Source organism: Danio rerio, chromosome 2 (assembly GCF_052040795.2).
Source record: "Danio rerio strain M-AB ecotype USA chromosome 2, GRCz13ab, whole genome shotgun sequence".
In the NCBI taxonomy this organism is placed as follows: Eukaryota; Metazoa; Chordata; class Actinopteri; order Cypriniformes; family Danionidae; genus Danio; species Danio rerio.
Genome location: NC_141022.1, coordinates 33,063,363 through 33,079,000, shown reverse-complemented (window position 1 = coordinate 33,079,000; position 15,638 = coordinate 33,063,363). Strand labels below are relative to the sequence as shown.

At 36.2% G+C, this 15,638-nt stretch overlaps 3 protein-coding genes across 11 annotated transcripts in view; 1 reads left to right on the top strand and 2 right to left on the bottom strand.

The window, feature by feature from the left end:
* The window catches only part of si:dkey-188g12.1, a 75,019-nt gene that overhangs the window by 47,699 nt on the left and 11,682 nt on the right, over positions 1–15,638 (top strand). The window lies entirely within an intron of this gene.
* ptf1a (pancreas associated transcription factor 1a) lies at positions 73–1,363 on the bottom strand. Its single transcript, NM_207641.2, is given in 2 exon segments — positions 73–584; positions 682–1,363. Coding segments are annotated over 2 exon segments (798 nt in total). The 5' UTR covers positions 1,277–1,363; the 3' UTR covers positions 73–381.
* dlgap1a (discs, large (Drosophila) homolog-associated protein 1a) overlaps positions 12,580–15,638 on the bottom strand; it is a 220,382-nt gene continuing 217,323 nt past the window's right edge. Inside the window, exon 13 of the transcript XR_015477903.1 lies at positions 12,580–13,738. The gene's annotated coding sequence lies outside the window, so the exon portion shown is untranslated. The remainder of the gene's footprint in view (positions 13,739–15,638) is intronic.

The window sequence follows — 15,638 nt, the reverse complement described above, 5'->3', positions numbered from 1 at the left end:
TAATTTTTTTGGGGTGTATTTTGGAGTGTTTTTTTTTTCATTAGTACGCTAAAAAATTCAAACAAACGTGAGTGAAATAAAAAATTTTATTGGATCATCATATCAGAATAAATATAGACAAATTTCGTGTTCCGTTTGTATAAAAATAGTTTTTGTTTGAGATAAAATCCGTATTAAATTAGAAAATATATATTACAGCACAATTAAAACAATTAAATACGACACAAACATGATTGCCAGTGGCCTTATCTTCAATTCAGACTAAAAGGCTGAAACACAGATAGTCACAATAATATATTACAAATAAACAAAACATGGAAATATCCATACAATTCAGTTGTACACAATGTGTATATACGGGATACTAATAGCAACATTGCCTTAGGAAATGAAATTAAAGGGGGGTTCATTCTCAATATTGTTTATTGATGATTTCAAGTGCAACTTTCGTGGGTCCTCTGGTGTCCAGACTTTCGCTGTCCGAATGATATTCTGGTCTTTTAACTGCTTCTCATCAGTCCATGAAAGAGAGTGTCCTGCGAGAGGAGGCAACCCGTAGTCTGGGTCATTTGGAGATGGGGATCCTGAAAAGAAAAAAGGAAAGAGTTGTTTTAATAACAAGATAATAATAATAATAATAATAATAATAACAATAACAATAATAAGCAATGATATACATACTTGTTCCTCGGTGGCAAATGATGACTTTTTTCGGTTGGTTTAAGGCGTCACTGTGTGGGTTCCGAATTGGCATGTCCGACTGCACCAGTTCCGCAAGAAAGTTTATGTAGCCAATTGCTAGGCGTAAAGTGTCAACTTTTGAAAGTCTCTTCTCGTATGGCAGTGTTGGGATGTGAGATCGCAGTCCCTCGAAAGCATCGTTAATGGACTGCATCCTCCGTCGCTCCCGGACGTTGGCAGCTTGACGCAACTGTTGCATCTCCACTTCAGACCTCATGCGCCTCCGCCTCTTCAGTAAGCCTCCGTCTCTGTGAGGGGACAGCTCCGAGGTGCTGTCCGCGCATCCGTAAGAAAAAGTCGAAGATGACGAGGAAAAGGAGAAGTTGCCAACGTCACAATAATCTCCGTCCTGTGATATCCGACTATCCTTGTAATATTCTTGAATTTGGTTGGTAAGAAAATCGACATCCTCGTCCAGAAAGTCGTCTGTGTCCAAGTGGTCTCTCGAAGAGTGGTCCGTAAAGAAGTCATCGTCGTCGAAATAAGAGGAGGAGAAAGAGTCTAAGCCTGTGAATGGATCCAACACAGTGTCCATTTTTTGTGCTGTGTTGGTGTTGCCCAGTAACAACAATCGCCTACTCTTCGATCTTTTCCTCTTGACGCTCAAGAGTTAGTTCAGTTTGAAAGGCGGCACGCGAGGACTCTTATAACTACATCCATAGTCGCGTGCCATTGACCGTAAGCGCCAACCAATCAGCGCCAAGCATCGCCAGCGCCCGCATCTGAGACAGCTCACCTTAGGATAAGGCATGTTTGCAGGCCAACCCCCCAGTACACGCCCCCTGAACCCAAAACACCCAGACAGGACATGCTACTAAATTGATGACAAAGCGACTGCCTATATTGACAACTGTATCAGAAATTATCTGTCCCTCAGTTACAGTAAATAAACGACCAGAATAAATAGAACGTTATTGACGTTATATTAAACAAATCTCTTCATATTGTTTACATACAGCTTGGTCAATCTGCACTTAAAAATGACATTTGTGATTTGCTGGAACATATATATTTTTAGCTTTTTTAGGACAACTTAATTATTTTATGTTCAATCCACTTAAAGTTGTAAAAAACTAATAAGTTAACTTAATTCCTTATGCTGTCTCAACACAAATCAGTTGTGTGGAACCCAGCATTTGTGTAAATGGAATAATTATAAACAATGGAACAATCACGTTTTTACATAACCTAATATCGAAACTATACTAATTTACTGAGTTGTGTCATAATTTATTTACAAGTTTAAAAATGTTTGAGATTCTTTATATTGTTGAACACAGAATAAGATATTTTGTACAATGTTGGAAATCTTTGCTTATTGACCTTCATAATATTTTTCTTAGTTGTAGTAGTTTTCAACATTCTTCAAAATATCTTCTTTTGCGTTCAACAGATAAAGAAACTCAAAAAGTTTTTGATCCACTTGATAAAAAGTATAGTTTTAAAAATGTAAGCTGTCACTTTATAATAGGCTATAATTAATTTAAGTACCTTTCAATCAGTTTTGTAGTTATTGTGTGACAAATGCGCAATATACTTATATATTTTGATTCTTGTGCTAAAAATGAGAATAACCAATGTCCATCACATATGTATCTCATCAAAAGAGTTTATTTAACTTTCCTACTATCTGGATATTAAAATCAAATATACTTCACTCGGCTACTTTTTGCTGATTGTTGCAAGGACGTTCGACTTAAAGCCTATTTCTCCGGATATTCCGCAATCAGAGAGACAATAGCGGCAGTTAAGGGACATGGTGTGCTCGCTTAATTATTGACACTTGAATGTCTGCCCGTTTGTTTTTTCACCATTAACAGTGACTGGATAAAGTGCACCCAGTTATCACGTGTAATTAAGGGGTCATGGAGGTATAGGCCTACTGTTGACCTGTCACCTTGAGGCTCCTCTTAAAGCAGGTAACCATTCAAGCGCCCATCATTCGCGTGCGCCAAGCCCCTTCCATCGGCCTCTTAATTATCAAGACATGAAGCTATGTTAAAGCCCCATTGGTTTTCCACGAGGCCCATACAATACAGCACAAACATTTGTGTATGAGTGATGTCAGTGAAAGGAGCTGTCATTTAACTGGCAGAAAGGCTAAAGAATAGGTCTCTCATCAATCACGGGTTGTAGGATGCCTGGCCGCACGTTTGTATCGAGGCAGTGGACACTCGCCTGTTCAGGAAACAATCACAAGAATAAAGCGAGAGCTTCAGTGGTAAAGCGGGGGCGTTTTTAGCTTTCAACACGAACAACCCATAGTCACCCTAATCGACAATGCCTGTTCTTGAAAAGGCGGAGAAATATAAAATGGCAAAACAAACAAAAATGACTCTCGCTCAATGAAGAGTGCTAAAGATTGAATGAAGGGACGCCCCGTTTGCAGGAGAGATCCGCGAACAATTCAAATTCAGTTTAACTCTTAAAAAAAGATTCTTTAGGGAAATTAATATAACATCTTTTTATATATTATTTTATAGTAGAAAAATGTAGATTATTAAAATTTTCCTAAAAACCAAGAAATAAAAGTTTACTTAAGAAGAAAGATATTTACTTAAAGAAACTTTGGGATATCCAAAAATACTTTGTGGCATCACTGCGTATAAAAAAACAAATAAATATAATGAATAAACAAAAGAAAATACGTTGGAACCAATGTTTTTGTCTCAACTGTGTAAAAAGTCGACTATTTAACCGATATTTGATATAAAAAATTATATAACGGTGTTTTAGGCCAACCATTTGATATAAAAATATTAATATTTTATATTATTTTTAAAATAAAAATATTAAGATTTGACAAGTCTTAACACAACACTGTAAAGGAATACGGGGTTCAACGCAATTCATTCATGTTGTCCCGACATAAATTGATTGTTAACACTTTACAAAATTATGTGGATTGAGCACAAAAAATAAGGTGTCCCTATGAAATGTAAAGAATTGTGTTGTTTCAGCTCATTTTAAATTAGTTTGGTGCAAAAAAAAAATTGAGTGAATGATTGAATTCAAACGTTATCTTAAAAGGGCCAATCTAAAATGCAACATATAAGAAATTAATTTGTTAAACAATAGAAACAGGACTGGCAGCTCGTGATTGTAACAATTTGTCCAAATAGACAATATATCGTTTCACTAGTAAAATACCAATAAATGTCACTTTCAATTGACATTTTAAACGCTAACTTTCTATCTTAATTTTACTGAAATTAGTCAATTAATCATAGTCAAAAATCTGTAAACCATTTGAAATACATTATAATTTTATTGGCTTATAAACTGTCTATTAGATTGGATAAGTAGATACCAGTTAATCTGCATTTAAAATAAAAACCGTAAAGTTCAGTTTTCAAAAGCTTCATGCTTCCTGTCCGACAAATTCCCATAGACTTTTTCAGAAAAAAAAGAAGGTTTTGTCATATAAATAAAGTGGGCTCTTTTATGCTTCCATTTAACACGAGACATCATTATACAAGTCCTTGAACAACAAACACGAATAAATATAGCCCTACCAGCGAAGAAAGGACAAGCAGCGGCTTTGGTTTTATTATGTAGGGGGGCTGGTACTGGCATTAAGAGCAGTGTGCCTCACAGTGGTCGCCAATGAGGAGGTTTGTAAGACACCTCACAACAAATTATGCTGGTACCTGAGATGCTAACTGGTAGGAGCCCATAAACAACCCTTATTCTCTGCTATTCAAATAAAGATGGAGGGGGTCACTTTGTTAGTAAAAGGGGAAAAGGGGTCTGGTGAGTGGTTGTTGCACCCCGCTGCAAGCTGCAACGCGAGGGACAATCCGTGGGAATCACACCACTTGCGCGCTCTGCTCTCAAAGAGACCCACTGCCGACACTGAATGAACACAGCAGACGTACAGCTTGTATGCTAAAACACGTAGTTAGAATATTAAGGTGTTGATAAATGTCTTTCTTTTTTGGTAAGAGGACTGTTGTTTAATTTATAGTTTAAAGCTGGCGCGGCGCGAATCCATCAGAACGCACGTCTTCCATATTTAGCGCATGGCATATTGGGCTGTTTTTGTTTATCATAATATGTAGCTAACTACTAACATAAACAGGAAAGGTCACTGAGCGGATATTTATTCAAGCGCTCAAAGTTCAAGTGCGTAAGGCGCATTTGACCTCTCCACAAACAGGAATGGTGCACCTGTAGACCACTGTGGAGAGACACAAGTGGCACCTGAACGCCCACCGGTTGTTCGGCAAAGCGAGTCAATCAGCCATTAAGCACAGACAGGACCGTGACCGTCACCTTTGCGCTATCAATTAAGCAATGTCACATATCTCAGCGGCTGCAGACCTTGGGCGGGCGTGCATGGGAATAGCAACACATGGATTTTCTGTGCAGATATTATAAACGATGAGCGTTATAAATGAGACGTCTTATTTCATAGGTCATGGTGAATTACTGATCATGAGGCAAGCCGCAAGAAGCAATGTCCGACGCGTTAAAACGATTTAGAAGAACGTAATGATTTTTAATGATAATAATAACTAAATAGGCTATTTATTTTATGATTGCGGTTGTTATACTACAAACATTACAATATTTGGACTTGTATTATTGGTGTTAAAATTGTTATAGCTGTAGTAGCTATTAATAATAATAATAATAATAATAATAATAATAATAACGTGTTCTAAAAATAATAATCGACAATAATAATTAGCATATCTTTGATGCAGTGCAGTTTTTAGGCCATCAATGCAACAACGACAGGTTAATATTTAATTCATTCATGTTTATTTCTCTAGTGCTTTAGATTGTGATATAGATTGTGTCAAAGCCACCTAACATAGACGATCGAGTAAATTGAAACTGTCAGTCCAGTTTTCAAAGTTGAAGTTCAGTTTAGTTCATTATTGCATTATTATTATTATTATTATTATTATTATTATTATTATTATTAGTAGTAGTAGTAATATAATAATAATAATAATAATAATAATAATAATAATAATAATAATGCCAAATATGCCTTAAAATAATAGACATCATGCAGTTATGGTAATACTGTAAGAGTAATACAAGTGTCAATGTCTGATAATAATAAAATGATGATATAATAATTAAAATATCCATTGTATTATCAGTTACTAATGTTGTTATTTTGGAGGATTAAGCAGAGGAAAGTTCTTTAAAATTCCATTTAATTCCTAATATAGTGGAAATCGCCTCTAATCCTTTTAATCTCTTGTCAAACAGGATTAGGGGAAGGATTAGATATAAAGGCAGATTAAATGAATCAATCAATGACAATAATTGGGCTACTTAACTGGGTAATACGGGCTAGATAGTGGTCTCTTGAACCGCTAGTTTTTGAGAACGTGATTTTCGACTTGGCTTCGCTGTGAGACGTGGGCCATTAATAAAAACCCATAATAAATAAATCTGTTTTCAACAATAAACACCCAACTACAAAGCCACACGATATACGAGTGGCATTGGTCCTCGCGTGTTGGGTAATGTAAAACGATAAAAGGCACCACACTTTTGTCGACGCGCCTGTCAAGTGGCTCTCATTGTTGCTACACTTTACATTTATTGACCCGGTATTCAAAAAGGTTGACTGGTAGACAAGCATTGACTACAGAAGCTCTGCGTTTTCACGGCCTGTTTGAAGGGTCATAGATGTTAGGAGCGCAAGCTGCAGAACACTGGGGATCCTGGGAATCCAGCCACATGCGCTGGAGCAACAGGCGCAGCAACAGCGCACCGAGCGCTCGTCCTCCAGCTTGCCAGACAAATTAGAGCTTCGGTCGTGGGGTGTGGAGAGATTCCTGGATTCACAGCGATGAACAAATCAAGCACTCTTTTGTAAGTGTCACATCGCAGGGGGACGCATTGTTCCTAAATGCTTAAGACAATGTTTTTTTTTTCCGGCAAATATCGCAGCATGTCAATCTAAATGAATTGAAATATCATTACACATAATCAACTTAAATTCATACATTAGTTTATCGTAGATTATCAGCATCGGTTTCATGGATCTGTGGAATAGTTAGAAGCTTAATCGTAATCCTCAAAGCGTAAACAGCTCCAATAAAAGTGTTTTAGTTAATATTGCGTATTCTGGCGGAGATTAAGCAGATTATTGATTCACTACATTGTAGACTAATTGATTTGTCCTGCGTTAATCTGAAAATATGTCTGCCCGCAGGCTGTTTCAGATTAGTGAGGTGTTTGTCTTATAGCGTCCAGCAAATAAACCTTAGGGAAAGAGGAGGGCGGGGGGTGCGGGTCAATTCCTCAGCAGCGCATTATAGTCTAAGTCCCGTTTCACTTTATTATGCAGTCTACAAAAATGGTCAAAAATAGCCTAGTCTTAGACCTTAATAAACTTGGTAAAGAGTAAATACATAAATAGAAGGAAATTTAATAAATGGGATCTAATTCACTTTTTTGTTTATTGTTGTTGCTATTGTTATTACTATTATTATTATTATTATTGTTGTTTTTGTTGTTGTTGTTATCATTATTATTATTATTATTAATATTATTATTATTATTATTATGTAGGCTACAAATGTGCTTTTGTCATATTTGGGCCATGAACGTGTCCTACGTGTTTCGGGGAGCTGTCACGTCATATAGGGTGCTGAACTAAGGACCACATTTCTCTGATAATGTTGTTTAGATTTACAGAAAAAAAGTGAGAAAAAAATGGCAAAAAAAAAAAAATTTATACATGCTTAAACATAGAACGGGAAGTTCGGGAACAATGTTATGGATAAAATCGTAAAATTTGGCTATATATATATATATATATATATATATATATATATATATATATATATATATATATATATATATATATATATATATATATATATATATATATATATATATATGAATGACTCGGTTAAAGGTTTTAGAGTTCGTTTTATGAAGACAACCAATTTAAATGTAATTTTAAAATTTGTTTAAAATTAATTACTTTGATGTGAAATTTGGTGGGCGACGCGGTGGCTCAGTGGTTAGCATTGTCACCTCACAGCAGGAAGGTTGCTGGTTCGAGTCTCGGCTTGCATCTCTGTGTGGAGCTTACATGTTCTATCTTTGTTCGCATGGGTTTCTCCCACAGTCCAAAGACATGTGCTATAGGTGAATTGAATACGTTGAATACACTAAATTGACCGTAGTGTATGTGTGTGAATGAGTGTTTATGGGCTTTTTCCAAAAGCTGCGTAAAACTTATGCTGGATGAGTTGGCAGTTCATTCCTCTGTGGCGACCCCTTATGAATAAAGTGACTAAGCCGAAGGAAAAGAAAGAATGAATGAATATTTTTAAAATTATTAGCTGAATAGCATTTTTTTCAGCATTTTGCACTGAAATAGAAAAGCAGGCAGGTAAAAAAATATAACGTGTTAGTTGGAGGTATTGGACATAAACCAGATCTAGCAAATATTTTCTTACAAATTCGCAAAGTTATTTCGCTTATTTAATTCCCTGTCCAAAATATGCACGCTTTATTTTTTGTATACTAATTTCTTCGTTTAACCAAGATAAAACGACTGGTGCTAATAAACATCAAAACAATAAAAATATAAATATTACATTTAATTTATTAATGCAAATTTACAAATAAACACGAGTTTCTCTGCATTTTTTCCCGGTGCGAAATGTTGCTTACTTGCTTCCTAAAAGCGCGCTTGACATGGACGCGCAGAACAATGAAGTTGCTGTCCGTTCAACAAATTTTGAAATGTTGTCTTGAAATCAACTTTATTATAACGTTTTTTTTTGTCTAGTAACACTTATTTAGCTATGACACACACGCAGTAAGCAATTCGATGCGTTCACTAATGCAGTTGGCTATGCGTCTTACCTAAATAGTCATACAAATTTACTATAATGGTCGACGGTGTTGTCAGAAATATAAGATTTCTGCAAGTAATTTTCATATCTATTGCAAATAAGTCAAACATTTCCCGCATAAAATGAGAAATGTTTAGTACAGATTTAATTAGGTAAAAATAACAATTTGTGTTTTGTTAAAATGTAGTTAAAACTTAAATTACCCAGACAGACAGACAGACAGACAGACAGACAGACAAGACAGACAGATCTTCAGCATTGACTTAAAGTATAGTTAAAGAATGTTTATGGGTGCGTCAGATCAACAAGTGCCTTGTTACTGGATTTCTAGTGACGCCTAGTGTTGACAGACAGCATTGTCATATCACAGCTAAAGAAAAAAAGTGAAATTGGATCAAAATCTGTCTTTTCAGATCAAAATTCAGATCATTCAGGTCAAAATCTGAATTTCTTTTTTTACTGCACATTTTCAAATATTGAAATAAACAAGTATTATACTGTAGTTGTACAATCCCAAATCAGAAAAAGGTGGGGTGGTATGGAAAATGCAATTAAAAGGATAAGTATTGATTTCCAAATTTACTTTGACTTTTATTTCATTGCAGACAATACAACAAACATTATTTGGAATGTGTTCCTAGTATTTTATTTATTTATTTATTTATTTTTATTATTATTATTATTTTTTTTTCAAAATAAATGTATATTCCAATTTTGGTTCTTGTAACACGCTTAAAAAAAGTTGGGACATAAGTAATTTAGGGCTAGTAATCAGGTAAATTGGTCAAATAATTAACAGGTGATTGTAATTATGATTTGGTACAAAAGCAGCAATCAAGAAATGCAGAGAATCGTCAGTTTGACAACAAATATGTGAGAAAATTATTGAAATGTTCCTCAAATAAAGATAGGAAGACATTTGGATATTTTACCTTCCACTGTGCATAACATAATAAAAAAATGTAAGAAATCTGAAGGAATTTCAGTGCATATTGGACAAGATCACAAGCCTAAGCTGAACAATCGTGGGAACTCCAATCCCTCAGACATCAATGCATTAAGAATCATCTAGAAGCAGTTTCACCACATGGGACTACTTTGGCAAACCTTTGTCAAGTACCACATTTCATAGTTACATCCACAAATGCCAGTTAAAGCTGTCCTGTGCCAAACGAGAGCCCTATGTTAAGAGTGGACATATGGGATGAACCATCACACTGTGGTAATGTGTACTGTGGTCAGATGTATCATTATTTCAGGTATTTTTTTGTGGGGAGAAATGGACGCCGCATGCTCCTGACCAAAGAAGAAAAGGATCACCCAGGCTATTACCAGCAACAAGTCCAAAAGCCAAGGTCTGTCATGGAATTGGATTGTTCTGTCATGGCACCATTCATGCTGAAAAGTACATAGAGATTTTAAAGCACAACATGTTGCCTTCAAGAAGACCTTTTTTCAAGGATGCCCATGCATATTTCAACAAGACAATGCAAAACCACATTCTGCACACATTACAAAGTCCCATGGAGGAAGAGGATACAGGTTCTTGACTAGCCTGTCTGCAGTCCCAACCTGTCTCCAATAGAGAGTGTGAGGTGCGTTTTGAAGTGCAAATTGCAACAACGAAGACCCCTGAACAAAATTACACTTCATCACTTGGTGTCTTCAGTCCTTAAACATATTTTAGGTGTCGTGAAAAGAAATGGCAACATTACAAAGTGGAAAATGCTTTACTGTTCCAACTTTTTTTTTTTTTTTTTTTAATGTGTTGCTAAAACCAAATAATAATCATGTGGAAGACATTAAATGTTTTTTGTATTGTTTGCAATGAAATACAAGTCAAAGTAAATTTGGAAATTAATTGAATTTACGTTTTTCAAACAGTCTAAACTTTTTCTGGTTTGGGATTGTAAAAAACCTAGTACAGTTTTTGGATAATTTTTACATAGTTGTTGTTTTAACACAGAAACTATAGAATTACCAAAACAGAGAAATTCAAGTACTTTACGTTAGTATTTACCACAAACTCCTATAGTATTTGTTCATGTGGATTGGTTGATAAAAAATCTGTCCCTGTTTTTTTACACATCACTAGATGCGGTTCCTAACTCAAAAATATAGTGACAATATTGCAAAACTACCATACATTTAAAAACATTTACAGTATGCATATCACTGGTAGACATTTCATAATGCACGTCAAGACAAATAAAGTTTCAAGAATTTATTCTTGGTTCATCGTATGTATGCACATATAATGTTTATACATACAGTACAACATATTCACAATATGAGGGTGGCATGACAGATCACTAAACAGAATTAAAACTGTATAAAATAAACCCTAAATAGATAAGACAAATAAATAAGTACATAAATAAATAAATTAATTAATTAATATTATAAATCAGATATATATCTATAGGACTCATATTGTGTCTGCATGCTTACAGGAACATCCTCATCATTGTTTTCTTGTACAAACAATATAGACTAAAATAAGAACAAGGGGCTTTGATACTGTACACAAGTTAATGAGGCTACTCGACTTCAACCAACAGAAGAAAAAACAAAAGAACTAAATCAAAGATTGAAACCAATAAAATCAGGAAGCACTTTTATAGACTCGCGCACACACACACAGGCTCTCTTTCTCTCACACAAGCACACCTATTTACCATAAAGATACATACATTCTTTAAAACACAAACATACTGTGTGCATTGAACACGCTCACAAATACACACGTAAAACATCACCACTGGGAGACCCTGAATTTGCTGCACTCAGTTCATCTCTGTCTTTTCCTGAGAGTTTAACGCTAGTTTAGTCGCACGGTCCTCTCAGCGCCTTTTGAGCACAAAGCTTACAAAAAACCTCTCCCTGTGCCCCAACACAGTATTAAAACACGTGAAATTAAGTCACTCAAATTGCTACTGGAAAGACGTAATCTTGTGAACGATGATGAAAAGCTTGCATTTTATTCCAACTCCCCTTCCAGTGTCACTTTTTTTCTTTAATTTTTTGCAGTCGTCTCTAATTGTCTACATAAAAATCCACAGAAGGCCCCAAATCTATGTTAGAAAAAATGATTAGTAAGCTTATTTGTATTTTACACACTAAAGAAGAGAATAATGCGCCTAAACGTCCCACAAATGACTAAAGAGGTTGTAAAATAAGAAGAAGTGGCCATCGAGAAGCGTTCACAATAGCAAGCATCAGAATGACAGAAACGGAAATGGCTACAGAAGAGTGAAGGCATCTTTTCATTAGCGATGAATCAGTTTTACATCAAAATAATGTAGGAGTTTTAGATGAGTATTGCTTTTAGCTTATAATACCCTGTAATGGTAATCATTTCCAATTGTATTATAAAAAAGGAAATACATAGGGCAGGGATGTGCGGAAAACAACGGCAAGCAGTTCTGCTTATCGTGAGAGAAACAGAAATGCTAATAAACAGTAGGATACAGTATTTTTCTAAATGGTGAAAGAGATGGTTTAACTACTTCACATGGCTAGGAACGTAATTCACTATAATGATCAGTGCGTGAAAGAGAGAAACAGATGGAAAAAAAGACTGCTGAGAAGTAAAACATTAAACCTGCCATAACATTCCTTCAACCCTTAAGGGAAAAAAAGGTACAGACAGATTATATTACAAACACCCAGCCAGTGTGATTATGCGCTTGTGTATTATTTGTAGTAAGTATGTGTAGAAGTGTTTATCTACATGGTAAATGGAGATCAGCCGATGGCTCTTAGAGAGGTCACGTGTGTAACCGTGTCTGTATGTGTTTACAATCCAACTGGTTGTAAACACATGCATTAAATGCAAAATAGTTTATATTTTGGCTGACCTCCAAAATGGTGTGCGTGTCAATGAGGTTTTTATTAAGGGTAGACAATTTTATTTTGACCCAAATGAAAGCAAGGCTGTGAGAGACTGTTCAGCACTGTTTAAGATCAAACTCTTTTTTTTTTTTTTTTTTTTGTAGAGCAATTTAGTTTAATGAAGATTTTTCTTGTACAGTGAATCATGATAATCTATGCAACACTGTTTCACCAGATACAAAAAAAAAAATGCTGAAACTTTTAGAACAGTAAGACTTTTTTAGATGCAGAAAGAATGGCAGCGAATTGAAGTGACAGTAAAATGATTTCTTATGTTTCAAAACATTTTCAAATTAATTGTCCCTCCTTGAGGCGGTTCATTCCGCTGTGGCGACCCCTGATTGGAGATAAGAAAATGAACGAATGAATAGCCCTCCTAGAATTTTCCATCTATTTTACAAGTGATATTTATCAGAGACGATTTTTCAATGCATTTTTAACCATATTAAGTTTCAGGGTTTGGGTAATGGTTCAGTCAAAGCAGGGTGAATCAGCTTTCAGCCACTATGCCCCCCGCTGCTGGAATCAGCTTCCAGAAATGGAAGCATTAGGCACATTCAAATCAAGACTGAAAACACATCTGTTTAGCTGTGCCTTTACTGAATGAGCACTGTGCTGCGTCCGACAGATTGCACTATTATGTTTTTCTCTGCTTCTTCATTCTTCACATTTTACCTGTTTTTATGATTTTTTTTTACTCATTTTTATTATTTGTTTTTATATTACTTGTTTCTTTTATTCTTGTCTATGTAAAGCACTTTGAATTGCCACTGTGTATGAAATGTGCTATATAAATAAACTTGCCTTGCCTTGCCTAATGCATTACAAGTAACTTGAGTTACGTAATAATATTATGTTTAAAGTAACGAGTAAAGTAACGCATTACTTTTAAAAATGAAGTAAAAACATTTAAGTGCCTGCTCTACCAAATGGTTGACCATGTTTTAATTGTTTTAAATAATGCTGGTAAAGTCATTTAAAGAATGACTGTTTTAAATAAAGGTTTACACACACAGCATTGTTGTTTTACAAAAAAAAAAAAAAAAATCAAAGATAATCCTTTTGCACTACTACACATTTTGGTTTATAAAAAAAAAACAAAAGAAAAACCATGGTAAATGACATCTGAAATAATTTATGGTCTACTTCAAAAAATAAAGATGATTTAGTATTTAAAAATGTTTTATTTTGATTATGTTTTAAAATAAATTGACCTCACACTGTAAAAAAAATCTAATTGTACTGTTCACTTCCGGCAGCTGGGGGGCCGGAAAAAAAAGTAAAATAATGATCGTTAAATTAAAGAAATTTACTGTAAAATAACAGAGGTTGAATAACAGAAATTTACCAGAAATTTATTTTCAAGGAAATTTCTGTAATTTAGTGTCCTTTATTTTATGGTAAACTTCTGTAATTTAACAGCCGTTATTTTCCGGGGTTTTTTTTTTTTCCGGGCACCCTAGCTGCCAGAAATAAACCGTAAAATTACTGATTTGTTTTACAGTGTACACTTCATATTTTCAGATTTTTCATTGTATATGTATTAATTCTGGTACTTTTACCATAAAGCTACAAAGCCATTTTGTAGAGATTAATATTTTAGAAATTATGGGATGTGTTGAAAAGAAATGCATTTAATGTGTTAACTAGCGACATTAGAAGTTAAGAAATGCAATACAATATTTTTGTTGTTAATGGGGCAGATAAAGGGGTAAAAATGTAAAGTTCCCCTTCTAGGGAACTTCAACACTGCGTCTAACCAGAACGCTAGGGGAACACCTCTTTTATACGCGTCTTGAAGCACATGTGAAATCAATCTAATGTAATTAAGCAGGTGTCGTCAGACCAGAGAGTATAAAAGCCTGTACTGAGCATTCAGTATCAACTTCTTTGCTTTCAAGAAGCATGCACGTGAAAATACACCCTCTTTCTGTGAACTTTCATTACTGATTTGCAGGAATGCTGGATGAGAGAGAATTACCCAGCAGAGTAGATCCTCCACTAAGGGACCTCCCCTTTTGTCCCGAGCTACATGATGCGGTTTCTAAATCATGGAAAAATCCGTATTCAGCATGGTTAATGACACCAAAAACAGCTATTTATTCAGCAGTTCGTGGGCTAGGGGAAAAGGCATGTACAGTAATGCCAATGATAGAAGAGGACTTAGCACGTCATCGTCGTTCAGATCTAAAATCTGCAAGGGTCCCTCCTTTGTTGTCGAGACCATTAAGAGTAACATCGGGTCTAGTCAGTAAAGCATATATGACGGCTGGTCAGTCTGTTGGATGCCTGCACACCATGTCAGTGCTGCAGGCATATCAGGCTGACCTAATTAAAGAGTGCCTAGATGGTGGGGGAGCAACACCCGAACAGCTTCGAGAAGCTCTTCGGGCGTCAGATCTAGCTTTAAGAGCTACTAAAGAGGCAGCCTCTAGTTTGGGGCGATCTATGGCTACCCTGGTGGCTACTGAGCGGCACCTCTGGCTGACACAAGCAGAAGTGTCAGAAACCGATAGAGCTATTCTTATGGACGCTCCAATATCGAGCTCAGGGCTCTTCGGTGACGCCGTCGATCGCGTCGCCGAATCCCTCGACAGAGTTAAAAAACGCTCTAGCTCCCTCGGGGACTTTCTCCCCCCAAGATCAAAAAGTCAGGGGGCTGTTAAAAGACAGCCCCAGCCGTCAACCAGCTCCTCATATCATGAAGTACGAAGGATAAAACAAAGTCCTGACGTGTTGGGAGTCAGGCTTTCCAGGGCCCCCCCTGGACACCGAGAGCACCATTCAGCGCTCTCACTGAACCAGGGTCCGCGGAGAAAGGGAGAGGCCACCTCACCACTTATGTTGGTGGGGGGCTCTGTGTCTCCCGGGGTGGGCGTTCCTCAGTGTCTGAGGGCATTGGGGGCCCCACCCCCTCTGCAGGGGGGTCAAAGAACAACCAGAGGCCAGTCTCGAGAGGCTGGTACCCCTAGCACATTTTTTGGCAGCGTGGAACCACCTGCCGATGGTGTCCCAGTGGGTCCTGTTCACAGTAAAACACGGCTACAAAATACAGTTTTGTGCACGCCCACCTCGCTTCAACGGTATTGCACCCACCATAGTGAAGCCAGAACAGGCTCTGGTTATGGAACAGGAAGTACTGGCCTTATTAGTAAAAGG